Here is a 20,992-nt window from a genome sequence, read left to right on the forward strand (position 1 = left end):
TTTGGAGTGTTTTGGGGCCAAAAGTGGCTATTATATAGAATTACTGAATAAAAGATTAGCTGGTAATTATTCCATCATCAGAGTTCCCGCCGAGGGAACGGCGTTCTCCTTTAACACGGTCGACAGCCACGTGGCTGCCGTCTCACCTGTGCCTGTCTCTTGATGGTGTCCACCTTGCCGATGAGCTTACAGTACGCCTGGAAGAGCAGCAGCAGCTGAAAGTGCAGCTTATAGAGTCTGCGGCACAACTCCAGCTCCTGCGGAGACACAGACACAGTCACGAGGCTGCGTTACACTCTGGCCTGCTCTCACTCTGATGCTGGTGACGGTGATTAGACACATGGGATCTTGTGTTAGAGACGTGGGGGTGGATGAAAAGGTTAAGATGAGCAAAAGGTCATCTGGTCTGGGCCAAAGGTGAGCGGTACAATGAGAAGAATTAGTGCTCTCAATGGGGAAATGATCCATCTCCAACTCATCAGATGCTCCCTTTGGCACAAGCTGAGGCGAAGAGGTAACGTTGAGCCGTGTCAAAATAAGAAAACAAAACACAACAGCGGCTGGATTTTAAAGCATGCAGTATAACTTAATCTCATTCTAGTGACAATCTAATCTTCAGACATCCAGAATCTCTGCTGCACGTCTTCTATCTGCAGCAGGTTCCCCGGGCGGCACCTTAGACACGGACGACCAGGCTGGATGCAGCAACGGGAGAACGCAGAGAAAGCAATGCAGGATGGGAGGAAATTAAGATACGGGAGGAAGGCAGCGATTAAACTCAGTTATATGACCAATCAAAACAGAGAGATGCAGCGGCAGATGCAGGTTCTGGGACGGGGACGTGGAGACATGAGGTGATCACAGTTTTCTTACATCCAGATGATTATTGAGAGTCTGTAATATGAGAACCACTTACTGCTAGATTTTCCATTTGCTAAGCAAGAAGGTGAGCAGGTCACACGCGCACACACACACACACACACACACACACAAAAACAAAACAGGAGGAGAGAAAGACCAAGAATTAGTGAGCTTAAACATGGCAGCAGGGACACAGTGACCTGAGGGGCAAAGAGTGGGACATCATCTTCCCTTCCCTGTGAGGAGGGACAGAGAGGATATGCTAGAGGCCACAGGAGGAAGGACACAGGAGGGAAAGGACCTCTGCGTGTGCTGGGTGGAGACTCTCCCCGGTACAAATACAACATTTACCATTCAGGAAACCCAACCCTTTGATTCAGAGCACCTCTGTGAAAACATGCGCGAAGCGCAGGAGACGAGGCAGGTCGAGAGTCTGCTCCTACCTGTGCGTGAGTGTTGGGCCGCTGGCTGCTGTCTCTGTCGCCAAAGGTTCTCCTGCAGTTTTCCAGCCACTAGGAGATAAGAAAACAGGAGCGGATGAGAGATAAGAGAATTCAAAATGGAGGGGGAAAAGAGCGCCTGCAGGGGCTCTGGCAGCGTTTCTTCTCAGTTGGTCACCTACAACTACGTGTGTGTGTGTGTGTGTGTGTGTGTGTGTGTGTGTGTGTGTGTAAAATTAAGGCTTGGATATAAGTGTGTTGTACTTAGCAAATTAAAACGGGCCTCAGCACAGCAAAGGATGGCATGTGAGCCTCCAGGGACTGTTGCAGTCTCATTCAATTAGTGCCCCTGCACCCCAGAATCCTGTGCAATCTCATCTCTTAAGCCCCTCCCCCCTCGCAGCCAGGGATTTTCTATGTGATTTAACAATAACAAGAAGTAGTTTCATCCCCCTCGACAGGGAATACGGCCACATGTAACACTGGAGCAGTGCAGTTCAGCCGGACCTTAAAGGATTTAATGACTTGGCTGGATCCCCACCACATCGCGCTAAAGACCCCAAGGAAGACTATGACATCAGTAATGTTGATCATGAGCCCTGAGATTGGAGGCTCGAGTGTGCACTGCATGTCTAAGGCCACCAATGGTCCGACTGAGCATGTCCAGCTAAATCTGCACTGTAAAACAATGACATGGATGCTACATTGTTTTGGGACTCCTTCCTGATGTAAACGGAGCAGCAGAAATGTGGCTCATATGGACTCATACACACACTTGGCTTTAAGGAAATCAGTTCAGACTTGACCGGTTGAACGTATGTGACTCGGATGAGAGACGGGTTCCCATCATGCACTTTGTTCTGTCACAACTGGCTGTAATGCAGAATCACTTTGTATAATATGCCACCATTCCAGAACAAGGCGATTCTGTCCTGGGGGGGACTTACATGCTCTGCTGCTTCTCTCTTGCTGTTGTAGGTGTCGAGATGTTCCTGCAACTCCAGCACGCTAAACTTCAGAGTCTCCAACAACCCACAAGAGACCAGCTGCGACAACACGACAAACACCACCCAGGTTATTATACGCTGGAAAATAAAAATGCTAGCGTTTTATTCTCGTCTCCATGTGTCGGATAGTCTCACCGTCTCTGCGTCCAGCAGCACGGTGGGACACTGCGAACACGACGTCATGACCTCGAGAGAACTGAGAAACTGATTGCCCATCCTCTGGAGCTTTTCCCCCAGAAAGCGAACGGATGAATGTGTAATGGAGCTGAACTTTCTTTGCATGCTCTGCAATAAACAAGGATGTAAAACTCAAAACAAGAGAACAAACACAGATGGGACAGTGCAGAGCCGCTGTTGCTGCAACAAAGATTTACCTGAAATAGTCTGGAGAACACGTGGAAGGTGTAAACAGCCGAGGAACCGTCGGTATCTGACAGCATTTGGTTGACATGGCAACGCCACGCGTCCTCCTCGTTGTCATAGGCAACGGGCTGGAATGCTGCCAGGATAGCAGAGAGGAAGGGCGAAGGGGGCGGAGAGGCCTGGATCTCTGGGAAGCAGTCTGCGTCACCATCATCTTGACTGAAACACACAGAGGGGCCAATAAGCTACAGCCTAACATGCTTTCCACTCCACTCAGTCTTCGCCAAAGGACAAACATAAACAAACGCATGCTCAATCTGGCAATTTGTAAATAAACAACCTGACGTCAGCGGATCGCTGCCTCCGGACTTGTAATAACAACTCTATTTTGCTGCAGTGTTCTTGTATAACAACACGAGACATTAGCATTCTAGCATCATGCAAATCTCTCTCCCAGCTCCAGATACTCACAGGCCAGTCCGACCAAACAGCTTGAAGAAGCAGACAGAATACAAGAATCTAAAGCCCGCGGTGCCAAGCGCTGCAGGGGACACGGTTTCTATCCTCATTCTCGACTAAACTACAGCTTCCCTTTTTTTTTTTTCTCTCCTTCACTCTTCCTGCGGCTCGGCTGTGCTGCATCTGCTAACGGCGCTAGCGCACTGCACTCCCGTCCCACACAGGACTGCAGAGAGCTGTACACCCCGAGCGCGTGTGCGCGCACACACACACACACGCACACGCGCTTGCGTTTTTACCAAACAGGCAGAGCAACAGCACTCCATTAGATGGAGAGTCCCTGATCCATAAAAAAACAGCTAAACTGTTTAGCATCCAGACAATCACCAGAAGTACACGTACTTTAACACTTGCAGAAGGGGAGCACGTGGATAAGTTAGGTGTAACGCCTTGGTTAGAGTGATCCCCCGGAAGATTTTAAGATCGACCTTCCTAATATTGCCTTTGTATATTTTCAACGCCTGAATTTGCCATCGTCCTCAAGGCAGAATTGGCCCACCTTGAAGAGGGGACATTTAATGTGGATTGGAGCCAATTCGCCCTCACTGGAGCCATGCCCATGGACAAGACCACACAGTGTACCTTCATACAGACTACTGGAGTCTTCGTATCGTCAATTTTTGACCTATTGAATTACAATAGAGCATCAACCAAACAAAAATATGTCACTGGTAAACTTCACTCACTCCATCCCTGCCAGGTGGAACGTGTGTGTGTGTGTGTGTGTGTGTGTGTGTGTGTGTGTTAATGTTTCATTCTTGTTTGGCAGTATATACAATTCTGATATACAATCCAAGTTCAAAGAAGACAACCCAGTGAATAGGAGATAGAAACTGACAGATTCTATGTAAAAAACCAACAACTAAAGCAGATCTCGTGTGTTACCTGGAGATATCAGAGAAGTCAGCCTCTTCCTCCTCACAGCGCTCATCCAGCTCCTTCAGGGCCTGGGTCACATTTGCCTCCCACAAAGAGCCACAGGTGCCGTCTGGGTCTGGGTCGACCTCCATTCCTGGCAGCATGGGCAGTGACAGAGACAGAGGCAAGCCTGTCTGGGATTCCTCCTCATACAGAGACCCCGGTGGAGTGTCTATGGCCAGTGGAGGAGGGGGGGCTGGATCCAAGTCGTCCGGAGGGTCCTGCATGCTCTCCGTTTCATGGGTCTCCTGAATGTCTAGGATTTCCAGGGGTTCCTGAGGGTCTTGGGGTTCCTGAACATCCTGAGTTTCCTGTGAGTCGGTGAGGTCACACAGCTCCTGTGGATCAGAGGGCAGCGGGGGGGCGCTGCAGAACCCCGTGTCCTCGCTCACACTGCTGCTCAGCTCATCTGCTGCTGTCATGCTTACAGCATCCTGTGACACAATCCAGAGGGGGATCACTTGTGCAATATGGCAGTCAAATTTACACCTGACACGAAAACGGTTCCACTTAGTAGTGATGGCGCCCGTTTGTCATGAAAATGGCAGCGCTTAACGACACTTGCTCTACACGGATCTACTGCCAAAGCTCATATGGGATAAACTGAGGCTGCTATACATCCTACATGCCTATACATATAACATTCAGCTATATGGGGAACTCTTAAGTCAGCACTTCTCTAATGTTGAGAACTATGAGTGGTGCTATTTTTGTCACCCCGCAGACTTAAGTTCATGAAGAGAGGGGAAAAAAATATCAATAAAAAAAAGCTGCTATTAATAAGTCTCTAAAAAGGCATTTTAAAAGAACCAAGCCATAAGGCCGATAAAACAGCAAAACTGCTGTGAAACGATCAGACATGAGGGACAGCAGGTACGCTTGATATACTCTGATGAACGGTATAATGGTATGGACTGATTTATTATCGGTTCTACATAGGCTGCACACAAATAATGGAGTGCATTAGGAACATAAATCCTCCACAGAGCCCACATGGATGCTGTCTTGCTATAGATTTATCCTTGATTAAATTAGCTCAAAGAGCTAACGTGTGTTACTCAGAAGGAATCAGCATTGTTTGCAAACTCTGCATGTAAAGTAGCCTTTTTGGATGTAAAGCTTGTCCAGGAGGGCAAAGATGAGTCCTAATTAAGAGCTGCTTTTTAAAAATGTATTCATAAACCTGATGCAGCTGTGTGGCAGGCAGCCAGCGCATCACAGCGGCAGCAGCTATATTACAGAAAGCTTTTAAAAGTGGTCATGGCCATCCTGGAGGGAATGAGTAAGAGTATTGATGGTTTTATCTGGGGCTCATTACACTAAGAGCTGAGGCTGTGGTGGGGGACACGTCCTTGGACTGATATTGAGACCACTGTCTCAAAATTCCTAGAAAGTTACATTTATTATTTACATGGAGGATGACAAGGGGCAGGGCCTTTTTAATAAACAAACAATATGTATAACACTAATGAGGGTCAAAGGTTGGGCCATTTATCTTACTGTACGTGCACACTCAAAACAGCATGCTTTGCTTGTTGTTAGTATAAATGACAAACCAGTTGCAGAAAATAGCAAAGCTGTTCATTACAAGAGGTTTTGTTAATATGGCTGCAAATAGAAAAGGGTCCTTTGGGTGCCATGACAGTCAACTGCAAGTGAACACACCACCTATGATGGACTTATACTCACACATGCTTCCGCTGAAGATTTTGGAGCTGGGGTCCATTTCAAAATATGAATGGAGTGTTTAGTTGGAATGGTCAGTTGTGTTATTGGAGCTGAGCAGGAACAGCTAACCTGAGGTGAGCTTTGATATCAACCCCAAAAATCACAAAAGGAAGCAAGCCCCGACAAACCAGCAAGCCTTGTTATGATACAGTGACCCCATAAATCAGTTTAAAACAAAAGCACAAGGTCTGGTTTCAGCACCTGCACCCAGAGGAAAGGAACATAAGAGGAAGTGGGAGGAGCACGCAGCAGCAGCAGCACTTGTTTTCACCTAAAAGCACTTCTACACAGCTATAGAAGCCCATCGTACCTCCCTGTAGCGAGCCGATTTGTTGTCATGGCAGACAAGCACAACACTGAGCGGAAGCAGATAAAGGACAGGCAGGAAAAGAGGCGAGCTAGAAAGCACCCGAGAACCACAGCTTATCGATGCTCCCGATTGATCGCACCTCAGGTAGCTGGCTGCTGGCGCTGTCCGAGTGGACAATCTCCAAAATGGGGCTATCTAGACGAGGAAGAGATGGCACAGATGGAAGGACGGTGGCCTCCTCCGTCAGGGCGCTGCTGGAGGACTCCTGCAGAGAGTCCACATGATTGGAGGCGGTGTCATCGGTAGCAGAGTCACTGTTCAGCTGCAAAAGAAACAAGGACTGGTTTAACTTCCCAGTCAAGATAAAAGTTCTAATTTGATTCTTTAAAGTAGAAACGCTGTGTCGAGGACAGCAAACCTTTCCATATAACCATATCTAATGATGCTTATTAAATAAGTGCAGAAGCTAATTACTAACTCAGGATACTTCTGGACATTTTATTCAGTCTTTCAACAGGACAACAGAACCATTTAGCATTATTCTGTATATTAACTGGACTTTAATGAGTACCGGTACTTACTTTATAGTTCAACAAATGTTGAATGACAAGTGAGATAAAGACAATTTCTAAAATAAAATTCTCACATATTTGATATTCTAGTGCTCTTTTCAAGTGCTATAAGTTAAAAACTAACAACAATATTGCTTGCACACTCATTCTTTTTAGCCACACTCATACAGTAGATGCTGCATGCTAATCAATTAGCACTGCTTGTTTATTTAGTGGCGTAACAACAAACAGTTTTGCCAAAATCAGAAAAAAGAAGAAGACAGAAAGAATTATGTTGCCATTATTGTCTGAAGCATTTAGATATATGACATCAAATGTGCTGCACTTAAAAAGCAAAATAAGGACAAATATTACGGAGCCCTGCACTTATTAAAACAAAGGAAAATGCTATTTTTCTGACTTTATGATCCCATTAGCTAAAGCATTGTTTTTACAATAAAACCATTTGTCAATGACTTGACTTTAATGGTTCTGTGTAAATCAAACGCTTTTATTCATATATGTCTTCCTACACTGTACTTACCATAATAACAATAATTAACAGATAAAGGGACAACAGCATAAAACTAGAAATAGAAGGAATGCACTGAGGGGAAACTACCACCAGCAGAGAAGCAAGCGCTTAGCCCTCGTCCAAACTGGCAGCAAGTCCAGCTGAATATATGCCCGCACACACATGCACGCACGCACGCACGCACGCACACCATCGAGGGCTGTGTAAGGAGCATGGTGGGTTGGGTTTGTAACGGCCCCTGATTAGAGTGAGACTTACAAGGCCAGAGCGGGTGAGAATCTGGCTAGCGCTCAGTACCTCCTCCTCAGATGATTCATCCGTGTCCTCGTGGTTGGTGAGGTTTAGGCTTGGCGTGCTGCCTGTGTACTGGCACTCCTGCAAAGACGGCGTGTCCCCTTTGTCCATGCTCTCTAGGGAGCGACGACGCACCCCCCAGTTGAAGTTGTCCATGCTCTCCCCCTGCAGGACAACCAAGAAAACAGCAGTTAGACACAAGAGGAACGGCTGATTTTTAGAAAGAATGAATCCAATAAATAAGGGAAATAAATTAATTATGCATATTATCTGTCCCAAAAAGACTGACGCTAATGCTGCACAATTTGCTGAGAGTAATCTAATTGCTATGGCAAATTCCATCACTACATGACAATTTTTGCAGCACTCATGAGTGTATGAGTGGCACGGCTCGAAGCATTCAGGGATGAAATTGATGCCAAGCTATTGACCTAATAAAGTTTTCCCCATAACAGAAGCCAGAGTCTAACACACACAAACATGAGATGAGGGCACTGTAAAGAGTAACGTGTCTAAAAACCTTCTGGCCCACAGACTTACCTGCAACTCCTTGTGGCAAGAGAAAAGAAGGAATACGTATGTTAGTAGACTTAGGACAATACGCAATGTTTTGTAGTAGAGCAGACAGGACAAACATCAACGCTGTTAATCCGAAATGACATAAACACATGCAATAAGGTACAAACATAACGGTGAAAAGTGAAATATATACGGGTACTTGAGAGAAAGCAATAGATCTTGTGGTGATGTTGTGTTTGCATTTAATTTTTAAAAAATGTAAATCAACTTTAAAATTAGGAGCATTTTAAGGATGATTGTAAATAAAATCCCTCACCTCAGCATCCTCCAACTCCACATCTAAGAAGTCAAAATCCTTAAAGACACCAAACTGCTGCTCACTGCCAGTGTCCTCTCCCTGCACCTCCTCCTCTCTCACCACCTCCTCCACTGTGGGTATGAGACTGGTCTGCTGGTCCACAGATTCCAGATCCTCACTAGATGAAAACACAACCTGCAACGGAAGGGAAAAAACCCAAAGTAATATAAATCTTGTGCAGAATAAATGAAATTACAATCAGGCTGAGAAGAGAATAGCAAGAAAAGCAGACAACACAGTAATAGCGGCAGTATTTCACTGAGATCTTTTTAAGGCTTTAGAGTAGGAGAGGAGTCTTACAGATGGATTCTTGGGAATGCCAGACTCTGGGCCACATAGAGACAGCACATTCATCAGCCTCTCTCTGGTTCTTCTCTGTAACAAGACAACAAGCGAGAACAATCATCTCAGTGAGCAGTTTCCCACAAAACCCTTTCATAACCATTTGATCTTTGGGTCAGAACACATGCCCCAAGAAAACAAAGCACTTCTGAATATTTGAAAATCTGAACGCACTATTCTGCGCCGTGAGATTTCCTCGAGGTCTTTAAGAAGTAAAATGTAAAACCTGCCAAATTGTCGTATCTGTTACCTGAGAGAGTTGGGGTCTCTTCCAGCTTACTGGCACCAGTCCATTGGAGTTGGAACCAGAGGATGTGGAAGAGGTACTCCTGGTTACCGCAATTACAGGGGGCTTTCCGTTCCGGCCTGCAGCTGTACGCTGGTCTCCATATTTATGCCCTATGATTGGTGTCTGTAGAGGCAAATGATGCCAGTTAGTCACAAAAATAACAATCAATGAAGGCAAAAACTATTATGAAAACTTGAGGCAGAAATGACCTCTGAGATATCAAAGTGGAAGTCCAAGGTTTTGCCAGGAAGCTCCTTTGATGCGTTGTTAAATATGCGTGTAAAGGCAATCTCTGGAGAGCCGCAGGATTCTGTGCTGTAGGAGCGTTGCACGTCGTCTGGGACAACAAGGCTGGCTGAGCGGGAAACCACCAACTTCAGGATGTTTTGGGCTTCCTTCCAGTGTGGACTCTATAAAATCACATTTACATGCAAATAGGGACTCAGAAGGATAAACAACTTCCTCCTACTTAAGTTCAGAGACAGCATCTTAAAGCCATGAGCTGTGTTAATGTCACCAACCATGTGGTCATGATAACGAAGCTCACCATACACGTGTACAGAGGTATAATTGTGAGTGCACCAACATAATGGCTTCTACAAAGGGCAACGCTGCTGACAAACCAGGTAAGAATTTTCTTGAGGCAATACTGTTACACCAGCTGTAACTAACATGCATACATTGTTCTGGGTCACGTACAGAAAAAAGGCTTTGACAAAGAGCTACAGCACCATTGTTGCATTGTTATGAATAGATTAGTGTGTGTTATATTAGAATCACAAATAATACACACATTCAGATCAAAAATGTGTTTCTGTAGAGTCCAGCTGTTTGTTTCGTAGCACCACTTACATCAGGAAAATCATTTTAGACGTTAACACACAGCGTTGTTATATCTGCAAATGTGTAGCTGCTGTAAGTTCACCTGAACAAATTTTCCAATGATCTTCATGATTTCCAGGTTGAACTGCTTGACGGGGGCTGCAGAAAGGTCAATATGACTGAGCAGGCTGTAAATGATCTGCAACAAAGACTGCTGCATGCTGGGAAGGCCCTTCTCCAGCAACTGAGAGAGAAAACAAACAACGGTTCAACATTTTCTGCAATACGACCAACAGTCACATCTTGATCTTCAGTTCAGTACCTCAGCTAAGTAAGTGACCAGATTCAAGGTTATCTCAGCAAAGGCATCGTGGAGATAGCGACAGACCACGTTGATCCAGTTGGTGCAGTCACGGGAATAGCTGTGTGTGCTGTAAAGGCTCATCATGTGTGCCAAGTTGGAGAGCGTGGCCGACTTCTCGTCCGTGCACACCTTGGCTATTTTGTCAGCCGTCTCCTTACAGAATGGAGTAGGACTGTCAAAGTGCTGAATGAGATGTGGTAGGAGGCACAGGATATTCAAAGGAAAACCTGTGTACCGGTCCCAGGAAGACAGTAAACAAAATTAGCAAAGCCTCTCATTATAATAATAATGGCAGTGATAATTATGCATTGATAAATAATGTACCCATTTTTGTGGACACAGACTGACCTGCCATTTGTGAGGGGTCTATGAGTGTGTGTTTTGAGACGGTGATGAGCTTGCTGAGCAGATGGATGGTAAGCTCCTGAGTAGAAGCGGATGTAAAACCCTTGAGGAAGAGTTGCAGCAGGCCAGGGAAGCTGTACCATTTCAGTTTTGCCAGAACCTTCTCCAGGTGTTCTCTGCTATCCACTCGGTCCAGAGGCAACTGCCCCAGCAGCTTGTTAAGAAGCCGCAGAGCCAACAGATATTCAAACTCATAGTCCGACTCCAGCAATGAGGTGGCAATCCAAAACACAGTGGCCATCAAATTTGAGGGGTCCACTGGAGGGATGGTTTCAACTCCAGGACCCCCTCCCCCACCCAGCGATGATAAGCTGCGCGTGCGTGCCAAGTTCCCGTGGCTGCCTTCAAGCCGGTCCGCTACATCAAGGGTGTTGCTCCTTCTCCTGTCGATTTTTCTTTCCCCAATCAGATTGGTACGAAGAGAATTGCTACGAGTGTGGGCGTACTGGAAGAGCCCGCCGCTGTTCAAGTTCAACTGACCAGTGCTCTTCCTGTTGGCAGCAAATTTGGGCCCCAGGAAGTGATCACGTGTAGGTGTTCTACGAGAAAAAACAAATGTTGTAAGCCTCAATGGCTTTAATCATACAGTTAGTTATTTTTCTTTCTTTAATTGCTTTTGCTTGCTGGACTAATTGTCTATGTCATGCAGGTTTGCTGACTAATGCAAATTCTGGCCTACAGTCAGTTGAGATCCTTTTCAGCAATGCTATAACGTCAAAGCCTATGGATAATTTACAGTTGGTATTTGAAAATGATAAGAATAACTACAGAAAGACTTACTGAGCTAAGGCAGACAGAAGGTCATAGTTTTTGACTGCGTCTGCTAGGGTATCAATTCCAGATTCCAGCGTCAGGAGCAGTTCAATGACAAAGCCCTAAAATGAACAACTTGTAATCAGTGGATCAGAAGAATTTGACAACTAGCAACGAGTCATTTCAAACCTAAAAATCAGAGAAAATGCTTTTTTTTTTTTTTTAACTTCAACTATTTCTCTTACCTGAGCCTCTTCTCCCGGGTCTCCTATAGTCTCGACCAATCGAGAAAGAATATCTGACAGTAAGGCTGAAGTTAAAGGCTGCTTGAGTGCCCTGAAAATCTGGAAGGAACGGCCGGCATAATGGCGTGAGGAGCATGACAGAGCTGTTTGCAGGGCTACTTCGCTCAGCAAAGAGTCAAGCTGGAAACCTGAGTGAGTAAAACCACCACAAAGAAAATATAAATTAGGATACTGAAGTACTGTGCTATTTAACATCAACATAAACAGCTATTTAAAACCATACAAACCTGATTGAGACTGTTTGAATACATTCACAACATGTCTGACAAAAACACTGAGCTGATCAGCACTCTTAATGTTTGGGTTCTTAGGTGAAACATCCTCGTGATTCCAGAGTGGGCCCCGTTTTCTGCAAGGTAAGGTCAGAACCATTCTTTTGAAAGAGCATTTTAAAGTCCTTTAATATATAATCAGTTAGAAAACATATGGGATTGGCAGAGACAGTTAGCAACAGCTTTAGTGGTAGCAGCAAATGTTGTGTTCCTCATTATACGGTCATTTATCAAAATACAGCGTCTCCTCACCTTGACGTAATGAAATCAATGAGACCCTTGATCTTCTCATCCTGATCAGCTGAAACGTCCACCTCACTCAGCAGTGAGGGTGACAGATGAGACAGAGCAGTCCCCCCTGTCCCCAGACTTATACTGGAGGATGTAGAACTGGAGCTGAGGCCCGAATCCGTCATAGGTGATGGCTGACAATGTGGCAACACCTCCTGCACTCCTATAGAACAATTCACAACCATTTATACCTTCAGGTTTCCACTGTTATTTCACATTCTTACATTAAATGATGGTGGTATGTGTCTTCTCTGTTTTGACTGACCTGTAAGGTTCATCTCTGGAGCTACTGGCTTAACAGTCAGGACCCTCGACTCATTAAAGTCTCGGTTGCGTAGCAGCACCATAGCCACAGACTGAACATTGCTGTTGGCTCCTTGGACAACCAGCAGATGAAGCAGAAGGCGTTTGCAGTGCTCATAGACTTCTGGGTGCTGGTGATCAAACCCTGGAGGATTAAAGGTTAGTTTGCTAAGTTCAGGGTCTAACAACTAGGGGAAAATTCAACCACAGGATAAAGACTATGCGGTAAATTGGCATTGTATCTGTGGTATGTGATGCATAAAAGGCAAGAAGAAAATTACCTATGAAAATGGCATGTAGCAAAAGATGAATGTAGGCACTCCACTCCACCTTGACACCATGATCAACAATTAGGTCGGTTAGTAAGATGACTGCAATGTTGCACCTGAGGGGAGGAAAAAAAATTGACATGGGCATCAAATAACTGAATACCAAAATGGGAAGGCGGGTTGTGTGCAGTGACAAACCTGTGTAGTGGTACCGCAGGTGAATTTTTCTCTGGCAAGTAGTCCACAAGGGGGGACCAACAGCCTCCATTAGGAGGAAAGGGAAGAGGCTCTGGCCGGTTATGATCCATCACCTTCAGGCGCCAGTTAGCATAAACTGGCATGGAATCACCTACAAAGAGAATCAACTGGTAAGGCATAATTCTAAATGTATTAACGGATTAAAATATTGGCTTCTTACTTTTTTCCTCTTCGTAAGAGCCTCCAGAGCTGCTGCTGTAACGAGATTCCAAGCGATGGTGCTGACGATTCAGGTTAGAGTTCAGACCAGTGTAAATGTCCAGGTGGGTGTAACTGTAAAACAGCCAAACTTGAAATTATCCGATGTCTCCACTAATTATTATATATTGTTTGAGTAGAGTTAAAAGTAATGGCAAACTTTTAAAAAATCCAACACTATGTTATGTATGTTAAATGCTTTGTAAGTGTTTTGGTGATAGCTTTTCCACACATATGAGCATTACTCCACTAATGTGTAAATATGTTGGACAAGTGCAGTGTTACCTGTCTTCCAAGTGAGGGTCTTTGATCTTGCAGTCATGATGATGTCCATCATTTCCTGGCACCATAGTATTGCTGCTGGAGGTTGTTCCTGTGAAGACAAAGATCCAACATTAACCACCTAACACCAAAGCTATATTGGTAGTGTTATGCCCAGCTTTTCAACTTACCTGAGGTGACTGAGGGGATTTTGTAAGTGGAAGTGATGCGGTAATATGGGGGGTTGTCCATATGAGTGACTGCTGAGCTAACAGGATCAGTCAGATCAAGCTCACACATCAACTCCTCCAACAACTGCATAGTCTTATCTCTGCCCAAGTAAACAACGACCCGCTTCACCTGATAACAATACCACACACCATAAAAACATATAAGTGCAGGAAATGTAGATGATTGGACGTTAACCCTTTTGTCTTACATAGGGCAGGAGGCTGGGGTCACTGTTCACACCGGACATACTGATGAGGAAGTGCAAAATGATTTTGAGGTTCTTTGGCCAACTGTCTGCTAATGTGGTCCAGACGTTCTCGATCTCTGACCAGGCAAACTCATCACCATACTGTAAAAAAATAAAATAAAAAAAGTTGCCAAACAGACAGGTTTCCAAACTCGCCTTGTTCTGTTAGAATAAGACAGGTCTATCACCTTAGCAGTCATGAACATGAGGTTATTTAGCACCATCGTGGTTGCTCGAGGTGAACCCCAGCCCTCACCACGGAGCCAGCGCCTGCTGTTGACCATCATCATTTCCCGCTCATGTGCGTCTTCATCGTCTTCACCACTCCCGCAGTCCTCTGGTCGTCGTGCGGCTGGTTTGAAATCAACTAACTCCACATTGTTCATCCAAGGTAGGAGGTAATGTAACATAACTTGACGACCACTAGGGTGCGCTGTCTGGATACGCTGACTGATCTCTGGAGTCAAAAAAAGACAAGGTTTGCCATTAATCATTTGTGCTTATGTGAAAGTTGCTGGCAACCTCAGATGCAAGACGTATATCATCGTGGTTAATGTATTAGGTTATTCTAAAATAACAATTTCATGGACCAACAGCAAAATATAATGAATCAATCAAAATTACTTAATGATGGCATTTTACCAATTAAGTAACTGCCTTCATAGAGTTCTGAGAATGTATGAAGTAGGTGTTCACTTGCTTTTCAAACTACCCAACAAAGTGCATGTCACCATGTTATAATGCTTTTATACACACAGTGATTCCACAACTGCTTCCCCCAAATTGTTAAAAATGGTGAAACAGCAAACCTGAGAAGATGGGTAGCGTAAGCTCTGGGTAAGTTCTTGCAAGTTCCTCAGACAGCTGGTAGTAAGACACAGAGTAGAGGTGCGGCAACGGAGAGGGAGGAGTCAAGATACCATCAACCCGTAAGATCTCCAATTTGTGAGTGTAACGAAAGAGCTTGGGTTCCAGGATCTACTTGTGACACACAAACACATGAAAAGACCAAATTCGATTAATGGCAAAACTAAAGAGAACAATGCTCCAAGTAGATGTTGAATAAAATAATGTTGACTTTAAAAAGGAATTTTAACCTGTAACAGCTGCATGGCTACTTCATAAATGTCCCTTGAAGAATCAGCAGCCTTGAACAAAATTAGGTTCATCAGCACCACGGTGTCAATTTGGCAGTCCCTATCCAGGAAAAAAAAAAAGATTAGCAAAGGCCTGGCATGAGCCCAATGAACTTATTTTTTTATTTTATTTTTTTTCTCTCAGGGTTCTGGAGTAATGCTACCTGTTGTGAAAGACATTTGCAATGGCCTTGAAGCAACCGGACGCCATACGACGAGAACCTGTGTAACAGCGATCCACTGCCCAAAACATGAGGTTGCTCTGGTCTGGATTCAGCTCCAGCAGCAGCATCACAGCCTCACAACCCAACTGGTGAACCTGGAGGAGATCATTGAAAAATTGCTAGGACTTTCACCTGGAATATTTTATTAAAGACCTGAATTGTGTGATCGAAGTATTCCCCATATCTTTTACAGTGTACCTCTATGATCCATTTGGAGGTTCTATGGGGATGAATATACAAAAAATGAAATAGAAAATTGTTTATTTAACCTTCTTGTCCTGAGAATCCAGGATGTTGTCCAGCCACTTGTACAGATAACCATCAGAGGAAAGGCCAACATTGTCAGCTACAGGTCCACAGCACAACACTGCCGACATGGCCTAGAACAATTTAAATGTTGACATTGTGATCAGATAGCAATAATATGTGTTAATAAATTCTACTCCGCATAAAAATGGTCTTATGTGTGTACCTTTAGAGCACAATACTGATGGCGGTTGATCTGCATATTTCTGTCACTATAACGGTCAAGTGGCGTGAACATGATGCTGAAGGGACCGGCCCAATGGCTGAAGAGCATGAAGAGACTGTGCCTAAGGGACTGCTGAGGGAAGATGGTCCGCCTCTGGTGCACTACACTCCCCAATGAACAGCATTAATACATTAGAATGTGTCATTTTTAAAACCCGATGCGCTTGGAATAGTCCAATTAATGAAAACACGAAGTAGTGAAATACGATATGCATACCTGGAACGGTCTGAATAATATTGGCCACAAGTGCGCTGAAGTGGCAGCGGATGTCTTTCAGGGTGTCAGAGTCCTTGTCATTTTCAGCCTCAAGCAACTGCCTGGTGAGATCAACATACTCAAGCAACGTGCTGTTGAGAGAGTGGCTCTCCCCATCTAACCCTCCACTGGCACTGAGAAAAGATTGAACAAAAAGAAGATGATGGTCACTAAGGTGTCACATAAAATCCTACATGCTTTTTATTCACACTGTCCATAAACATAACGATTATTACACACATCTGACTGATGACACCAGCATCAGCCAAGAGCTCAAATATCCGGACCAGCTGGACCCTGAGGACATCACGACGCCTGCGTCGCTTCATGTTCTGTAGGTGGGAGAGTGTGGCATTTTAACTCCGGATACTATCAATCATTGACAGAATTGTAGGTCTGTACTGGGACAACCTCAAAGTCAAGGTGCACTTACTTCAGGTCTTCTATCAAGAGCTTCTTTTATGATGGGATTGAGCTCCTCTATCAAATCTCTGAAGGGCGAAAATGTTTATGACAAATCAGACAAAAAGTATATCATCGAAAAAAATTAAGATGGATGAATATTAATGTAGAGCTGTTAGTACCTGAAGGCCACAGGGTTGGTCCTGCCAAGCCCCAACACAAGAGACTCTGTTATGTCCATGCTCTCAGAGCGCATCATCGGAACAATGTGTTTGAAAAGGGAGGAGGGGGACGGAGTGCCAACGATCTATTATCACAAAGAGAAAGAGCAGGTCAGAGGTGAAATAAACAAGTAATCCAAGTAAATATTCTTGAGCTTTTACCAAATTAACCTAAGTGTCTAAATAGATATAGGGAAATAAATAAGCACTGCACTGTTTTAAGAGATTTTAAATCTGACTGCACAAAGTGGCATCTGTTCCACACTCTTAACCTTTGACTCATAACTGTAGCCACTGTCTGGGGTGGACGCCAGCGTCTCAGGCGGGGAGCAGCGGACGGAGCCAGGGTTGGAGGATGAGGAACACATGGAGGGTGAGGCAGAGCTGCAGCACAGAATCAAGTAGTTTCTCCAGAGACTAATGTAGGAGTCACTACTGTTCAGACTGTTCACTTTCTTGGCATTGATTGGGCTACTGGAACAGACAGAGAGGACAGGTTAATGTTCAGGGACAGAAAGAACAGGTGAGGATACACATAAAACATTTGCCTTTGGTTGCTTTTGTCTCCATAGTCTTGTAAATTACTTGACTAAGAGAAGAAGCCTATCACATTGCATCATCACAAAGACACTCTCCCCTGTTTCGTACAAAGAGCCTAAAACGTAAGTTACGTGTACACTGGGCATAAAGACCAAGCCTTGTGAAAACATACTTGATGTCAACTTGTGGAGATAACAGTTGCAGGCGGGTGTAGGCAAACATCCAGGCATAGTTAACTGCAGTGGGGCAATGTTTAGGCAGGTGTTCCTGTCTCAGGTAGCTGGAGAAGCTGATGACCCAAGGGTCTTGGCCTTGGGTAACATGGGCAAACACCCAAATGTGTGAGGGGCTGACTACATCAAACTGATGACTGATTGGTGAGGAACTCCATTCTGCAAGAGTCTGAAGATCAATTCCACTGGGGCAGTACAGCAAGTTTGTCTACAAAGAAAACAGGTTACAATTATGTTCCACATATGCATAATGTGTAAGACGCAGTATTTTGGAAAGAGATGACAATTATACCTGGTCAGCTCCGGTAAGATGAATGAAGCTTTCCAAAATCGATGCACTTAATCTGTCCATAACATCAATTGCCAATTCTTCATCACCCTGAAATGATGGGTAGATGTCAGAAATAGAGCTCATCAAAAGCCTCTTTAAAAGAAAAAAAAACAGTGACAGGAAGCAATTACCCTGCCGATTCCCAGAGCAGTGTGCAGTGCTCGGACTTCCTTGAGGATGTTAACAGAAAGCCTCCGCGTAGCGGGGCGGCAGCTGCAAAGCACCACCAGTGCTAACCCCTCCACCATGTGCAGCACCCCCAAAATAGGAGTGCGTTCCAGTGACAGAGAATGGCCTCTGCCTGCGCCCTGTTGAACAAAACAAACTTTGAATTAAAGCGCATTCTAAACTTTCCACCGAATTTAAATGAATATATTAGAAACGTGCCCCACCTGCACGTTGTGGGTCTTATTGCTGCTCTGCACTGCCTGCCGCCACTGACTGATGAGCTGCAGTAGCATCTTGACAGCATTGTCCAGTAGCGAAGGGTGGATATCAGTTACCTCACGGACAATAAAGTAAACAAAGCCTGAGAGAACATCTTCTCGCCACTCTGGGAAGTCCACCATGAGGGCCTGAAGAGTAGTGAAGGCAAGGCCCCGCAGCTCTTCATCCATATGGATGGTCAGTCTAGAGAGGAAACAGGAAGGGAAATGTTTAGAATAATATTATCTGTGTGGGTCCTATGAAACAACGCTGTACTCAATGGAAAGGTGTGTGTGAAAAGTCAAAAGGAAGGTCAATTACTTTGCTAGAAGCTCTATTAGGTCTTGTCTGCTCATGCCATCTGGTATCAGTCTTGGGATGGCGGCCACACACGTACGGAACAAATCGATCTTTGGCTTCCTCTCACCCCTGTGGCACAAACATTTCATTGGAAGCTTGCTTATCAGAGGGATGCAAAGCCATGGAACACAACATACAGTACAAATCAAGATTTGGCTACGTACGTAATCATGTCCTCTGGCTCCTTGTTGGACATCTGTATGTTGGTCATGCTCATTGAACGCCCTACTTCCTTGTCCAAGTGCCGTAGGATGTTATCCAAGGCCTTTCTTACTTGTGGATAGTACAGCGACATTCCTGAAACCATCCCAGCACAACTATTACACACAAGTCAGATGGCGTCCATAAAAACAGCGAGGATCAAAACTCCAACCTACCTATCACCTTGGCTTCCTCATCTGTAAGAGTGGTGTTGAGGAAGATCTTTTTGACCCGCAGAGTGTTCCCAGAAGGCATGATGATGCCTGTTGTCGGCATAGGAGGTTCACCATCTTTCTGTTGCAGACTGTCAGCAATCACCAAGAAGGCCCTCAAACCAATGTTCATCCTCTGTCAGGCAGAGCAGGGAGAAGATGTAAGGTATGACAAAATAGAGGTTTAGTCAACGCTCATAACTCTACCTTACCTCTGGGTTAATGGCAAAGGTTTTGTGAGACTTGCTCACACACAGGAGGTCATAGATTATCTCCTTCATAGCAAAATCTAGTCTTTCCTGTAACAGAGAGGGAAGAGGTCATCCTTTTAGCTATTTCCTCACAATTCCCTCAAGTCTGGATCTGCTCTGAAAGCAGGCACATTCATTAATCCTGCAGGTCACCTGAGCTATGAACTGGATGATCTTAACAAAGATGTTGAGGGGTGTGTCTCTGGGAACAACACTCCGGGAGCCTTTGGGGAAAAGTGCTGAAATGATATTGAGCAGCCGACTGGAGCAAGAAAAGAAAGAAGTTGAGGTTACTTCATTGTAACCAATATTTTTACAAAATATGTTGATGTGTCAATCCTAAAACTAACCTTTGGGTTACTGTATTGCTCTCACACTTGATCCTGATGATATAAACCCAGAGCAGTCTGTAGAGCGACTCCAGCGCCACACGGGACATTTTGGGGTCTTTGTTCTGGGAAAGTAAAAACAATCCCTTTAGCTACATCAATAAGCAATTCATCACTCACCTGTAAAATCTGGGTGTTTGTCACTTGGGATGCACCGATCAAACACAAAACTAATGACAAAACATACACAACACAACTCGGGTCATAATGGTTACAATCAAGTCCACTTCCAGACCCTCACACACAGTCAACAGCATCTCGCCGCATTCATTGAGAGGCTTCTGAATACTGAACCTTTAAATACATTTTTAGTCACAGGATAACGAATAAATGCATTTGTAATTGCAACCCTTCATAGAAACATCCCGACAATGAGAAACCGATGACTTTTCAGGACTACGTGAATAAAATAGAGAAAGTATGCAGTAATGAAACAAAGGCAATGACAAAGAGAGTTCTGAATTTCCCCCGAATAGAAGCCGACATAAACACATTCAGAGGACACATTAACACACAATTACCACAAGAGTAATAAACTGCATCCCAGGTTCAAATCCCATGCTCCAGTAAGTCTTTGGGACGTTTTTGGACCAACCAAGCAGGATAACAACTAAAACATGTAAGCGGTTTGGGCAGAAACGGGTGTGTTGAAAATATCCATCCATCAACATTTCTGTAACTTATTCCATTTAGGTGTTACACCCACTCCAAATGATTTGCAAAGTGTCTGTGGATTTTTCCTCTATTTTGGCCAATTAAACAAACTTCTGAATCCACAGCATATGAGATATTTTTAATAAGACATCCTTTAGTATTTAGTAGACATATAAATTAAATTCCTCCACACACTCACGTTTCACCAAGACATACTGCACAGGTTTATTTAGCAGTGTTTCTACGCAAAAGGATATGCTCGATTTGTTATTTCCATATTTGTTCTTTTGTTGTTATGGCTACTGTAGAGGAGTTTTTCCTTCATTTCTTCTGACCAACATCACCGTTTTCTCATGAGATTGGGGATTTTATGATAGATCCACAAACTCTAAACAGAGGCAACGGCGTACAATTTAACTGCCACCCTTTATTATTTCGCAATAAAAAGATAAAACAAATAGGACAACGTGCTGCGTCAGTTAGATGTTGATGATGATTACAGTGATATTCCTGAGGAACCAGCTTAATTTCTTTTAAGCAATGATAAATCCTGTGATTATATTCTACGTTTGCCGGCATAACATCGTGCCAACAGGTCACAAAAGGTTGCAG

The 20,992-nt window shown here is 44.4% G+C and overlaps 1 protein-coding gene across 4 annotated transcripts in view; it reads right to left on the minus strand.

Annotated features, from left to right (window-relative positions):
- fryl (furry homolog, like) overlaps positions 1–20,992 on the minus strand; it is a 40,541-nt gene that overhangs the window by 2,265 nt on the left and 17,284 nt on the right. For 2 of the 4 annotated variants that reach the window (XM_011614535.2, XM_029828442.1), the window contains 48 exons: positions 19,688–19,791; positions 19,491–19,599; positions 19,299–19,385; positions 19,051–19,222; positions 18,838–18,970; positions 18,635–18,742; positions 18,280–18,517; positions 18,019–18,195; positions 17,849–17,935; positions 17,496–17,764; positions 17,056–17,257; positions 16,745–16,869; positions 16,594–16,651; positions 16,401–16,492; positions 16,122–16,294; positions 15,846–16,006; positions 15,643–15,753; positions 15,314–15,468; positions 15,111–15,210; positions 14,823–14,991; positions 14,202–14,470; positions 13,975–14,115; positions 13,727–13,895; positions 13,560–13,647; positions 13,237–13,349; positions 13,017–13,167; positions 12,831–12,934; positions 12,512–12,694; positions 12,208–12,409; positions 11,911–12,032; positions 11,624–11,811; positions 11,406–11,500; positions 10,569–11,164; positions 10,179–10,447; positions 9,960–10,100; positions 9,244–9,444; positions 8,996–9,157; positions 8,704–8,778; positions 8,362–8,538; positions 7,491–7,691; positions 6,286–6,468; positions 4,076–4,542; positions 2,683–2,890; positions 2,444–2,593; positions 2,249–2,347; positions 1,305–1,373; positions 917–934; positions 147–257 (listed from right to left, as the gene is read on the minus strand). In XM_011614535.2, coding sequence (XP_011612837.2) covers positions 147–257; positions 917–934; positions 1,305–1,373; positions 2,249–2,347; positions 2,444–2,593; positions 2,683–2,890; positions 4,076–4,542; positions 6,286–6,468; positions 7,491–7,691; positions 8,362–8,538; positions 8,704–8,778; positions 8,996–9,157; positions 9,244–9,444; positions 9,960–10,100; positions 10,179–10,447; positions 10,569–11,164; positions 11,406–11,500; positions 11,624–11,811; positions 11,911–12,032; positions 12,208–12,409; positions 12,512–12,694; positions 12,831–12,934; positions 13,017–13,167; positions 13,237–13,349; positions 13,560–13,647; positions 13,727–13,895; positions 13,975–14,115; positions 14,202–14,470; positions 14,823–14,991; positions 15,111–15,210; positions 15,314–15,468; positions 15,643–15,753; positions 15,846–16,006; positions 16,122–16,294; positions 16,401–16,492; positions 16,594–16,651; positions 16,745–16,869; positions 17,056–17,257; positions 17,496–17,764; positions 17,849–17,935; positions 18,019–18,195; positions 18,280–18,517; positions 18,635–18,742; positions 18,838–18,970; positions 19,051–19,222; positions 19,299–19,385; positions 19,491–19,599; positions 19,688–19,791 — 7,782 coding nt within the window. Of the gene's footprint in view, positions 1–146; positions 258–916; positions 935–1,304; positions 1,374–2,248; positions 2,348–2,443; positions 2,594–2,682; positions 2,891–4,075; positions 4,543–6,285; positions 6,469–7,490; positions 7,692–8,066; positions 8,076–8,361; positions 8,539–8,703; positions 8,779–8,995; positions 9,158–9,243; positions 9,445–9,959; positions 10,101–10,178; positions 10,448–10,568; positions 11,165–11,405; positions 11,501–11,623; positions 11,812–11,910; positions 12,033–12,207; positions 12,410–12,511; positions 12,695–12,830; positions 12,935–13,016; positions 13,168–13,236; positions 13,350–13,559; positions 13,648–13,726; positions 13,896–13,974; positions 14,116–14,201; positions 14,471–14,822; positions 14,992–15,110; positions 15,211–15,313; positions 15,469–15,642; positions 15,754–15,845; positions 16,007–16,121; positions 16,295–16,400; positions 16,493–16,593; positions 16,652–16,744; positions 16,870–17,055; positions 17,258–17,495; positions 17,765–17,848; positions 17,936–18,018; positions 18,196–18,279; positions 18,518–18,634; positions 18,743–18,837; positions 18,971–19,050; positions 19,223–19,298; positions 19,386–19,490; positions 19,600–19,687; positions 19,792–20,992 lie in introns of all 4 variants that reach the window. The other 2 variants (XM_029828441.1, XM_029828443.1) reach the window with 2 other exon arrangements.

Source organism: Takifugu rubripes, chromosome 20 (genome assembly GCF_901000725.2).
Source record: "Takifugu rubripes chromosome 20, fTakRub1.2, whole genome shotgun sequence".
NCBI lineage: Eukaryota > Metazoa > Chordata > Actinopteri > Tetraodontiformes > Tetraodontidae > Takifugu > Takifugu rubripes.